At 50.1% G+C, this 12,628-nt stretch overlaps 1 protein-coding gene across 1 annotated transcript in view; it reads right to left on the bottom strand.

Annotated features, from left to right (window-relative positions):
* Positions 1-938: 938 nt before the first annotated feature.
* LOC119956852 (SH2 domain-containing protein 7-like) overlaps positions 939-12,628 on the bottom strand; it is a 33,037-nt gene continuing 21,347 nt past the window's right edge. Inside the window, exons 6-8 of the mRNA XM_038784357.1 lie at positions 10,513-10,734; positions 5,645-6,379; positions 939-1,556 (exon numbers count right to left, since the gene is read on the bottom strand). Of these exons, the coding sequence (XP_038640285.1) occupies positions 1,512-1,556; positions 5,645-6,379; positions 10,513-10,734 (1,002 nt within the window). The 3' untranslated portion in view covers positions 939-1,511. The remainder of the gene's footprint in view (positions 1,557-5,644; positions 6,380-10,512; positions 10,735-12,628) is intronic.

Genomic DNA, 12,628 nt, shown 5'->3' with positions numbered 1-12,628 from the left:
TTGGGAGCTTGTCGGACAGCCAGCCGGTTGGGTATCTCACGTTGAAAGATAAAATGGAAATGGCTCTGTTTGGTAAAGGTTAACATCTCACGGATGTGGTGCAAAGTGAAGCTGACTACATCAGTAATGGCGGAAATTCGTTCAGCCCACTCTTCCAGATTTCAGATCTTTGCGGGGATTACGGAGAGCGCAGCAGAAAGTAAACACCAGAGTCCCTACGCACAGAGCGAGGGCTCTCTCTCCCTGGGGCCACTCCTTACAAAGTGCTTCAGCCCCAGGTTTGCTCGCGTGCAAAGAAGTGGAAAAACTCGCCTGGCAGATGGTCGGCTGAAGATCAGAAAAAAGTAGCGAGAGGCTTTTAAAAGGGGATTAAAAACAAGTGATAAGAGATTTGGCAGATAGCAAGGTGGGAGATAACATGTTGACATATAGCAAGCCAATGGGTTGATAGGGATCAGACAGATACCGAGCTGACAGATGGCGTGTTCAAACCCTGTTTTCCATCTTGCCCCATTTTTGAAAGTGGAGGGGAGTAAGATGTCGATTTACCCGTTTGCCAGAATCGCGCAAAGTCACAATCGACCATTTATCATTAGCAACACCAGCTTGTGGTGTACGGTGGCACAGTGGTCGGCACTGCCTCACAGCGCCAGGGGACTGGGTTCAATTCCGATCTGTGTGTGGAGTCTGCACGCTCTCCCCGTGTCTGCATGGGTTCCCTCTGGGTGCTCCGGTTTCCTCCCATAGTCCAAAGATATGTAGATGAATTGGCCGTGTTAATTGCCCCTTAGTTTGCCTGTGTGTGTGTGGCCATGCTTTTTTTTTTAAATTTAGATTACCCAATTATTTTTTCCAATTAAGGGGCAATTTAGCGTGGCCAATCCACCTACCCTGCACATTTTTGGGTTGTGGGGGCGAAACCCACGCAGACACGGGGAGAATGTGCAAACTCCACACGGACAGCGACCCAGAGCCGGGATCGAACCTGGGACCTCAGCGCCGTGAGGCGGTTGTGCTAACCACTAGGCCACCGTGCTGCCCTGTGTGTGGCTATGCTTGATGTGGTGCAACGCCCCTCACGCTGCTTGTTCCAGGAATAATTTGCTATAGAAACAGATAAAAGTCTGACCTGTGTACTGTCAGGCACGGAAAGGTTGAGAGAGGGTATCAGCTTAATGCACTACTGCAGAAGGTCTATTATAATCAGGAACCAAACGGTTTTATCACACTATTGTATATTGAATTAATTACAGCTCATTACGATATTTACAAAGATTTTAAATATTAGCATTCTGGATGTGTGAAACGACAGACTGGAACCAGGGTTATTGTCCCTGTTGGAATGTAGTAAAAACACTGTGCCCATTTTGAACATAGTATTGTAGTGAAGAGAGCAGACAGCGAGGCTACGAAGGGTTAAGTGCGACGGCTCTCAAAAGCTCTCAGGCACGTCATTCGCCAGCGCTGCAGTTGTTCCCTCAGTATCCGAATATCACAGCTGTTTCCTTCCATCACTTGTATTTCCAATCCGAGAACCACTTTTTACGGGTTTCATCCTAAGGGGAGGAGTCAGAGAATTTTGTGTTAAATTGTCCATTCAACAAATTGCATTTACGTAGCACCTTTAACGTATGAAGGACACTCATCCAATCGCAGAAGCCCTACAGTGCAGAAGGAGGCCATTCGGCCCATCGAGTCTGCATCAACCCTTCGACAGACCACCCCACCGAGGCCCAGTCCCCCTCCACAACCCACCCAACCTTTGGACACTAAGGGGGATAATTTAGCACGACCAATTTAATACGGGGTGAATGCGCAAACTCCACACAGTTAGCCGAGGTCGGAATCGAACCTGGGTCCCCGGCGCTGTGTTTGAGGCAGCAGTGCTAACGACTGTGCCGCCGTGCCGCCCAAGCACATCTGGTGCTTTAGAGGAGGGGAGGGAAGGGATGGATCCCATCTTGTAGAGGATGTGTGCGTTGGGGGGGGGGGGGGGGGGGCAGGTTTCTCCTCATTCCAGCCAATCTACAGTTATCCAGCCTAATAGCACTTTCCAGTTCTGTAGTCCTATAGGTTAAAGCACTTCAAGTACAGGCCCAAGGGGTTGTGAATCTGCGGAGTGTGGCAAATACGTTTGGTGAGTTGCAGATGCAGATTGTCATGTGGCTCCCAGTGAGATCTGGCTCGACAAAGTGTGGGGTTGTGCATTAAATGTTCCTAGATTCAAGTTGTTCGAGAAAGATGGAAAAGGAAGGAAAGGGGATGTGTGGCAGTGTTGATTAAAGAGAGCATTGCAATGCTGGAGAGAGAGAAAGAGAGAGAGAGAGAGGATATTGCAGATTTGTCAAGGGCAGAATCTATTTAGCTGGAACTAAGGAACAGAAAAAAGGGGAAATTACATACATCAGTCGAGTCTATAGGCTACCAACCAATGGGAAAGATGTGGAGGAACAAATCTGTAAGGGAATTACAGACAGGTGTAAGAATTTCAGAGTAAGTAGTCACAATGGAATGATAGTGTTCAGGAGAATTCTCTACAGCAGTATGTTTCCAGTCCAGCCAGAAAGGAGACACTATGAGACCTGGTTCTTGGGAATGAGGTGGATCAAGTGACAGTAGGAGAATATTTAGGAAACAGTGATCATTGTATCATAAGGTTCAGGTTGGCAAAAGGCAAAGAACAATCTGGGGTAAGAATAATTAACTGGGGGAAAGATAACTTCAATGGGGTAAGAACAGATCTAGCCCAGGTCAACTGAAATCAAAGATTAGCAGGCAAAACTGTAACTGACCAATAGGTTGCCTTTAATGATGGGATAGTTTGGGCACAGTCATGGTATATTCCCACAAAGGGGAAAGGTGGGGTAAACAGATCCAGAACTTCCTGGATGAGGAAAGAGGTGGAAATTAAGGTGATGAAGAACAAAAATTGTGCGCAAGACAGATGCAAAATACAACTTTGGACAAGGCTGAATAGAGAACGTTCAGGGGCAAAGTGAAAAAGCAAACAGCAGAAGCAAAGAAAGAGTATGAGAAGAGACTTGCGTCTAACATAAAAGCAAATCCCAAAGTTTTCCAATGGCACATAAACAGTAAAAAAGGGGTAAAAGGAGGAGTGGGCAATTAGGGGGCGAAAAGGGAGTTTACACATGGAAGCAGGGTACATCGCTGAAGTATTAAATGAATACTTTGCATCTGTCTTTACCAAGGAATAAGATGCAGCCCAAATCATGGTGAAGGAGGAGATATTTCAGACACTTGAAGGGTTTAAAATTGATATTGGATAGGGTTGTCGGTATTTACAGTTGATAAGGGACCAATGTTGGATGAAATACAGCCAAGGATACTGAGGGATGCGAGAGTAAAAAACAGGGGTACTGCCCATAATTTTCCCGTTTTCCTTAGACTCGGTTCCAGCGGACTGGAGAATTGCAAACATTACACCCTTGTTCAAAAACAGGATGTAAAGTTACGTCCAGCAGCTAAAGGCCAGTTAGTTTAACCTCAGCGTGGGGGAGCTTTTAGAAGTGATAATTTGGGCTAGAAATAACAGCCTCTTTGACAAATAGCTCACCAGGCTAAATCGCTGGCTTTTAAAGCAGACCAAGCAGGCCAGCAGCACGGTTCGATTCCCGTACCAGCCTCCCCGGACAGGTGCCGGAATGTGGCGACTAGGGGCTTTTCACAGTAACTTCATTGAAGCCTACTCGTGACAATAAGCGATTTTCATTTTTCATTTCGTTTCACTAAGGACAGCCAGTATGGACTTCTTAAGGGAAGCCATTTTAGCTTTTTGAAGAGGTAACAGAGAGGGTTGATGGGGCAATGCTGTTGATGTGGTGTACATGGACTTCCAAAAGGCGCTTGATATAGTGCCACACGTCAGACTTGTGAGCAAAGGCTCGTAGAATAAAACGGACAGACGCATCGTGGATACAGAATCGGGAGAGTGGCAGGAAGGTTCATAGTGGAGTTCCGGACATCCATAATGATCTTGACCTTGGTGTATGGGCCACAAGTTCAGAACCAGCGGGCGATGTAAAGTTTGGGAAAATTGTGAAGTGTGAGGAGGTTAGTGTAGAACTTCAAAAGGAGGGGCAGCATGGTGGCACAGTGGTTAGCATTGCTGCCTACGGCGCTGAGGACCCGGGTTCTTATCCCGACTCTGGGTCACTGTCCGTGAGGAGTTTGCACGTTCTCCCTGTGTCTGCGTGGGTTTCACCCCCACAACCCAAAGATGTGCAGGGTAGGTGGATTGGCCACGCTAAATTGCCCCTTAATTGGAAAAAATATTTGGGTACTCTAAATTTATTTTTAAAAAGAACTTCAAAAGGACACAGGTAGGTTGGTGGATTGGGCAGACAAGGGGAGATGACATTCAATGCACAGAAGGATGAAGTGATCCATTTTGGCAGGAAGAACAGTATAAACTAAAGGGTAAAGTTTAAAGGAGGTGTAGGAGCAGACGGACTGGGAGTATGTGTGCATAAATAAGTGAAGTTGGTCGGTTGAGAGCGAGGTTAATAAAGCATTCCTCAGCTTCAGTAATGGGGCATGAAGTACAAGAGCAAGGAAGTTAAGATTGTATAAAACACTAGTCCAGACTTAACTGGAGGATAGTGTCCAGTACTGGGAAAGATGCAAAGGTGTTGGAAAGAGTGGAGAAAAGATTCATGAGAATGGTTCCAGGGATGAAGAAATTCAGTTTTGTAGATAGATTGGATTAGTGATAATAATAGTAGTAGTAATAATAGTAGTAGTAATAATAATAGTAGTAATAATAGTAGTAGTAATAATAGTAGTAGTAATAATAGTAGTAGTAATAATAATAGTAGTAATAATAATAGTAGTAATAATAGTAGTAGTAATAATAGTAGTAGTAATAATAGTAGTTGCTTATTGTCACAAGTAGGCTTCAATGAAGTTACTGTGAAAAGTCCCGAGTCACCACATTCCGGCGCCTGTTTGGGGAGGCTGGTACGGGGATTGAACTCGCGCTGCTGGCCTTGTTCTGCATTACAAGCCAGCTGTTTAGCCCACTGTGCTAAACCAGCCCCTCTAAAACAGTTGGGGCTGGTTTCCACAGAGGAGAGAGATGTTAGAGGAGCTCTGATGAAGATATTCAAACTCATGAGGGGTCTGGACAAAGTAGACAGGGGGAGAAGCTGTCCCCATTGGTGGGAGGATCGGGAATCAGAGATTTAAGGCTATTTGGTAAAATAAGCAAATGCGACAGGAGACGTTTCACGCAGCGAGTGGTTAGGGTCTGGAAAGCACTCTCTGAGAGTGTGGTGGGAGCAGGTTCAATCGAGGCTTTCAAGGGGGAAGTGGGTTATCATCGGAAAAGAAAATATGTTCAGGGCTGCGGAGAACAGTCAGGGGAGTGACACAGGGAGAAATGCTCTTTTAGAGAGAGGGCCAGCACAGACGCGATGGACTGAATGGCCTCCTCTTGGGCTGCAGACATTCTATGATTGTACAATTCTAACCTACTCTTGGTAAGCTACGATTTTCTTATGTTTTGCTTGAGCTACTCGCCCACTTTTTTTTTCTAACGGTATCAGTGCAGCCGAGGGGGTCGAAACCCATTATGCGAGGTCAAGAGGTGGAAGAAAATGGTGGGTGACCTGGGAATGACCTTTACCTTTTCCGCAGTCACTGGCTTTGCCTGGTTCCGTTTTGAGAACTCCTCGGGAATCTGCTCGTAAGTGTTCTCCGGACATTTTGCCGAGCCCCTGACGCCCAGGGTTGCCTCGTAAGATGAGTCTTTAATCTGCGTGCGCTCGTTGAAGTCAGCCGGCTGAGGAAGGGGCCGAAGGGTGGGCGAGAGTTTGCGGCTCTGCGAGGAGTGAGTGGGCGAGGAGGATTTCACCCTGTGGTTCAAATTGGGCGAGAGTCGGGGTGGCGTCGAGGGTGGGGTGGCCAAATTCAAGTGCTTCCCCTCCACGGGCTGGCTTGACTGTTCGGTGGGCACAGAGATGGTGGCATAGTTGTGCCCGCTCCCGGTGGGCGCCGTGCCCACCTTCCACTGCTTCAAATCCACCTCGGTGTACACAACATCCGACGGCCAGTGCGTCGGCTCAAATACTTCGTTGTATATGGGCTGGGGCTCAATGGCCAGGGAGTATATGGCGCCGTTTGACTCCTCCGAGGGGTAGAGAGGTTGCCCCGCGGGCTGCAATTTCCTGCTGTTTGCCTCGGCGCTGTGAGACGGATTTTTCGAGCTGTCCTTGATCCTGTAATCTTCGCCCGAAGCGGCCGGCAGTGACTTCTCGTTGGATTTGAATTTATTAACTCGTCCGTATATCACCCCCTCCTGGCTCTCCTCCTCAAAGACCAGGCTTGTCCTGGCTGGCAACGGCGGCGCGATGTCCCATTCCTTCAAGGTAAGCCAACATGTTTTTCATCAGAGTGATTGGGAATTATCTTTCAGGCTCAATAAACATTTCTAAAGAAAGACTCGCGTTTCTGCAGCATCTTTCAGCGCCTCTCAAAACGTTGCGCAGCCAATGAGAGCTCTGTCTGAAGTACCACCAGCTGTTATAAGACAGGAAACGTGGCGGCCATTTTGCGCTCAAAAATCTCGCACGAACAGCACTGAGGTAACAAATAAGGTCGCCGTTTCTTGTGACGTTGATTGAAGGGTAAATGTTTAAAGACACCCGGGGGCATCTCAAAATACAAAAACAAATTACTGTGGGGGTCGGGAATAAGGACAGAAAATGCTGGAAAAACCCAGCAGGTCAGTCAGCGGCGGTGAAACATTTGATGGGCAGCTGGAATCAGCAGGTTAAGGCCCAAGCCAGGCATTGGAGCAGTAAGTTCCAGGTTGATGCCCCCAGTGGAGTATTGAGGGAATGCTGCACTGTCGGAATGTCGCCTGTTTGATGAGGTGTTAAGCCAAGACACCGGTCGTCTGTCTCTCTCTCTCGAGACAACTCCCCTACTCTTTCCCCCAGTCGTACCAAGGGATCTATTGTATTACCTGAGAGAGCAGACGCCACCTCTGATGGTGCAGCACTCCCTCAATGCTCCACCAAGATTATACACTCAAATCTCTGGAGTGGGCCTTAAACCGGGGCAGGAGGGATGTCCAATGTCAGCTGAGGTCAAAAAAGTTATGACTTTTCTCTGCCTTATTCAGCGAGAAAGTTTTCTTTTTCAGTCCCTGGACACTCGAAATGGTAGTTTGGACATCACACATCAGTGTCTTATTGGGCATTGGCCGCCAGCCCTGGCCCACTGGACACCCTTCTCATCTCTGAGTTAGAAGGTTGTGCCTTCACCACCCTGTCCAGAGAGTTGAACGCAAAATTCCAGGTTGACGCTCCAGCGCGGTGCAAAGGGAGTACCGTGCGGTTGGAAATGAAAAATGAAATGAAAATCGCTTATTATCACGAGTAGGCTTCAATGAAGTTACTGTGAAAAGCCCCTCGTCGCCACATTCCGGCGCCTGTCCGGGGAGGCTGGTACGGGAATTGAACCGTGCTGCTGGCCTGCTTGAAAAGCCAGCGATTTAGCCTGGTGAGCTAAAGCAGCCCCTAAGAGGCACATCTCCTTCGGGTGAGACATTAGGCTGAGGCCTTGTCCGCCCCCTCAGGTTGGACACAGAAGATCCCAGGGCCCAGCTTGAAGAAGGGCAGGCGTGAGGTCTCCCTGACGTCCATGGCCAACGTTCATCGCTCAATCCGCCTCGCCGAAACACGGCCGTCCGCGCGGCCGTCGCAGATGCCGCCTCGCTGCGCAGAAATTGGTTGCCGGGTCACAACAACAACTTGCGCTTGTGGTGGCCCGAGCAAAATGCCCAGAGGTGTTGGGGGGGGGGGGGGGGTCGGTTCGAATTGCAAGCCCGTAGGGAGGCAACGGTGGCGCAGTGGTTAGCACTGCTGCTTCACAGCACAGAGGACCCGGGTTTGACTCCAGCCCCGGGTCACTGTCCGTCAAACTCCATGAGTCTGCTTGGGTCTCGCCTCCACAGCCCAAAAAGATGTGCAGGGTAGGTGGATTGGCCAGGCTAAATTGCCACTTTATTGGGGGGGGGGGGGAAAATGAATTGGGTACTCTCAATTAAGCGAAAAACAAATGCAAGCTCTTCCTTCACAAAGTCATTATCATAGATCATAGACTTTACAATGCAGAAGGAGGCCATTCAGCCCATCGAGTCTGCACCGGCCCTTGGAAAGAGCACGGCCCATGCCTCCATCCTATCCCCATAACCCAGTAACCCCACCTAACCTTTTTGGACACTAAGGGACAATCTATCATGGCCAATCCACCTAACCTGCGCATCTTTGTGACTGTGGGAGGAAACCGGAGCACCCGGAGGGAACCCACGCAGACACGGGGAGGACGTGCAGACTCCGCACAGACAGTGACCCAGCCGGGAACCGAACCTGGGCCCACTGTGCTACCATACTGCCCAGAAGGAGGCCATTCAGCCCATCAAGTCTATGCTAGCTTCCCATTGAACAATGCACCCAGTTGCCCCCCCCCCCCCCCCCCCACCCCGCCTATAGACTACCAAGTCTATTTGCCTCAAGTGTTCTTTCCAAATCTGTTGTCGTTTCAGCTTCCACCACCCTCCTGGGCAGTGAGTTTGAGCTTTCTGTATCTCACGCGGGTCTGTGACCCCCCGTGTTGGTCGTCGGTACAGACTGGGAGGACAGCACGGGGGAGCTTGGCATTAATGAGTGCGTTAGGAAATCGATCTTAGAAGGCTGACGCCAAATAAATATCTTCACATTAAATTCACTCGCAAGGAACCCTGCTCAGTTTGTTGTGTTTCTTTTTGATTTGCTGATCTATCTAAAGCAGTGTCTGGTAAACACAGGAAGCTGACACTGCTGAAAATATCAGCAAACTCCATTCCCATCAGTTGGGTTTTAACCTCATGAATGACACATCTTTCCGCTCGGTAAGATCTTGCTCTGTGCAGGCTGGCAACCCTCATTACTATCCTTTTTTTTCCAATTTAGAGTACCCAATTCATTTTTTTTTTCCAATGAAGGGGCAATTTAGCGTGGCCAATCTACCTACCCAGCACATCTTTGGGTTGTGGGATTGAGACCCACGCAGGCAGGGGGAGAATGTGCAAACTCCACACGGACAGTGACCCAGGGCCCGGGATTGAACCTGGGACCTCGGCGCCGTGAGGCAGCAGGGCTAACCCATTGCGCCACCATACCGCCCCAGCCTCATTGCCTTCTGACGGCTAAACCACTTCCCCGGTCTCTGCCAATGTCACTCTGAACCCGATCGACAGGGATGCCCATCACCGTTCAGCCAAACACAACTGACTAGCCGGCAGGGGTCAGCTGGCTGTTCGAGTTCGACCCACCATCATGACTGGACAGCACGATCAGTAGCTGGTCCAGGGGGGGGAGGGGCAGGGTGGGACCTGGGGTGCGGGGTGGGGCGGCCGGGGGGCAGGTGCTGCAGATACAAAGCCGTCTCGACTACAGCCGGAATCTGCTTCTATTCCGCAAATAATCTCTTCACCCCGGGCATTTAAAATGGTTATGGGGTGACGCCTCCAAAGCACTTTAATCCTTGCCTTTCTTGACCAATCTCCAGTCTCTTGTGAACTTGAGGTGGCCCGCTGCCTTGTCCAGTTACCCTACCACCCACCCGCGCCCCCCCCGTGCTCGCTCATCTGCGTCGGCTCCCAGTTGAACAATACCTTGATTTCACAATTCTTGTTCCTGCTTCCAAATCTCGCCCTCCTTCCTGTGCCTGGAATCTCCTTCAGCCCGTTGAGAGCTCTGGGCTCTTCTCTACTTTCTTGAACGTCCCCAATTTTAACGCTCCACCATTGGCAGCCATGCCTTTAGTTGACTGGAAACCAAGCCCTTCAATCGGCTCCCTAGCCCTCTCTGCCTCGCTCTCCTCCTCTCACACTGACCAAGCTTTTGGTCAAATGCCCTAGTATCTCCTTCTGTGGCCCTAGTGTCATATCTTGGTTGACACCACGTCTAGATAGAATCCCTACAGCGCACAAGGAGACCATTCGGCCCATTGAATCGGTACACACCCTCCGCAAGAGCATCCTACCTAGGCCCACATTGCCCTATCTCCATAACAACCACCTAACCTTTAGCCTGGCCAATCCACCTAACCTGGACACCTTTGGACACCAAGGGACAATTCAGCATGGCAAATCCACCTACCCCTTAGCCTGGCCAATCCACCTAACCTGGACACCCTTGGACACTAAGGGACTATTTAGCCTGGCCAATCCACCTAACCTCGACACCTTTGGGCTGTGGGAGGAAACCGGAGCACCCGGAGGGAACCCACGCAGACACGGGGAGGACGTGCAGACTCCGCACAGACAGTCACCCAATGCCGGAATCGAACCCGGGTCCCCGGCGCTGTGATGCAGCAGTGCTAACCATGCCACAACCAAACACCTTAAGACTGTGTTAAGGGTGCCATACAAATGCAGATTGGCGTTGCAGTGGCTGTGCACCTCTTCTGGTGATCTCCATACTGCCCCTTTATCGAGACACTCACCTCGCTGTTCGAGGACGTGCTTTCCAAAGATGAGTTCATTCGCCTGGCATTGAGGATCCTGTTCAACTTCGGAGGAATGGCGGGGGGTCTGCGGGACACCTCCTCAGACTGGGGGTGACCTCCTGGCCTCCTGGCCGAAGGTTCTTTGTTCTCTGCCTCCTCTGAGCTCGGGTTGTGTGGAGGGTTGAAGCTAATCTGGTCGTACAGGCTGCCCCTCTCATACTGGAACGCAAAAATAACGGGAGGTGGTTAATGTTGAATTTACAGAACAGAAGCAGGTCATTCTTCCCAACAGCCTCATTCTGGTAGTTTGGTTTCGCACAAGCCTCCTCTAACCTTCCTTCCTTTCTCCTTATCAACATACCCACAATCAGAGATGCAGAGACAGACAGCAAATAGAATCATAGAATCCCCACAGTGCAGAAGGAGGCCGTTCGGCCCATCAAATCTGCACCGACCCTTGGAATCAGCACCTTGCGTTGACCCACTCCCCCGCCCTATCGCCAAAACCCCACCCAATGTGCACAATTCTGGACGCCAAGGGGCAATTTAGCATGGCCAATCCACCTAACCTGCACATCTTTGGACTGTGGGGGGAAACCGGAGCACCCGGAGGAAACCCACGCACACACGGGGAGGACGTGCAGACTCCACACAGACAGTCACCCGAGGTGGGGATTTAACCGGGGTCCCTGGCGCTGTGAGGCAGCAGTGCTAAACACTGTGCCACTCTGCCGCCCCGTTGGCCCATCGTGTCTGCACCGACCATCCAGCACCTATCTATACGAAACCCATTTTCCAGCACTGAATGTGCATATGGCATTTCGAGTGAACATAGAACATAGAATTTACAGTGCAGAATGAGGCCATTCGGCCCATCGAGTCTGCACCGGCCCTTGGAAAGAGCAGCCCACTTAAGCCCACGCCTCCACCCTATCCCCCGTAACCCAACAACCCCACCTAACCTTTTTGGGCACTATGGGCAATTTAGCGCGGCCAATCCACCTAACCTGCACATCTTTGGACTGTGGGAGGAAACCGGAGCACCCGGAGGAAACCCACGCACACACGGGGAGGACGTGCAGACTCCACACAGACAGTGACCCAGCGGGGAATCGAACCTGGGACCCTGGCGCTGTGAAGCAACAGTGCTAACCACTGCGCTGCCCACACGGGACCATCTGGGATTAAATCTCACCAGAGGATAATCGATAATAAAATAAAATAAATAATTTTATTATTAAATAATAAAAAACATTTGGAAATAAAAGTCCAGTTACGATCATGAAGCCATTGTTGAAAATGAGCCCCTTCTCCTTGAGTCAGCTTGCTGTTACCCCCTTCAGTTACTGTGCAGACACCACAATGCACACGCACACGCACACGCGCACACAGTGTTGGCATTGTGCATAGGAATTGCGGGAGTTTGACCCTCAGCTTCTGTTTTACCCACACATGAGACTGAGATCTCATCCGCAGCCGTGGTTGGGTGTCGGTGACAGTTTGATAACCGGCTTATATCTAGTCATGTTGAGTAAAATCATCCTGTCCGTGCTCTTAAAGGACAAAGAAAAGTACAGCACAGGAACAGGCCCTTCAGCCCTCCAAGCCTGCGCCAACCATGCTGCCCGTCTAAACTCAAATCTTCAACACTTCCTGGGTCCGTATCCCTCTATTCCCATCCTATTCATATATTTGTCAAGATGCCCCTTAAATGTCACTATCGTCCCTGCTTCCACCACCTCCTCCGGCAGCGAGTTCCAGGCACCCACTACCCTCTGTGTAAAAACCTGCCTCGTACATCTCCTCTAAACCTTGCCCCTCGCACCTTAAACCTATGCCCCCTAGTAATTGACCCCTCCACCCTGGGAAAAAGCCTCTGACTATCCACTCTGTCTATGCCCCTGATAATTTTGTACTTGTATTGGCTGTTACGTCTTGTGTGGTTAGCAGAGGTTTGAAATAATCACTGTTTCAGATTCAAACACTGGGACCTCATCAAATGTATTTCGCAGGTCTGATCACACACTGCGGACTGATAAAGTACGGTCGCCGTAGTCCCAGATGATCATAGGCTGCTGTCCCCTTTGAGGGGGGGGGGGGGAGAGCTCACAGG

Source organism: Scyliorhinus canicula, chromosome 24 (assembly GCF_902713615.1).
Source record: "Scyliorhinus canicula chromosome 24, sScyCan1.1, whole genome shotgun sequence".
Lineage (NCBI taxonomy): Eukaryota > Metazoa > Chordata > Chondrichthyes > Carcharhiniformes > Scyliorhinidae > Scyliorhinus > Scyliorhinus canicula.
The sequence above is the reverse complement of the archived record's forward strand: the minus strand, read 5'-3'. Positions and strand labels throughout refer to the sequence as shown.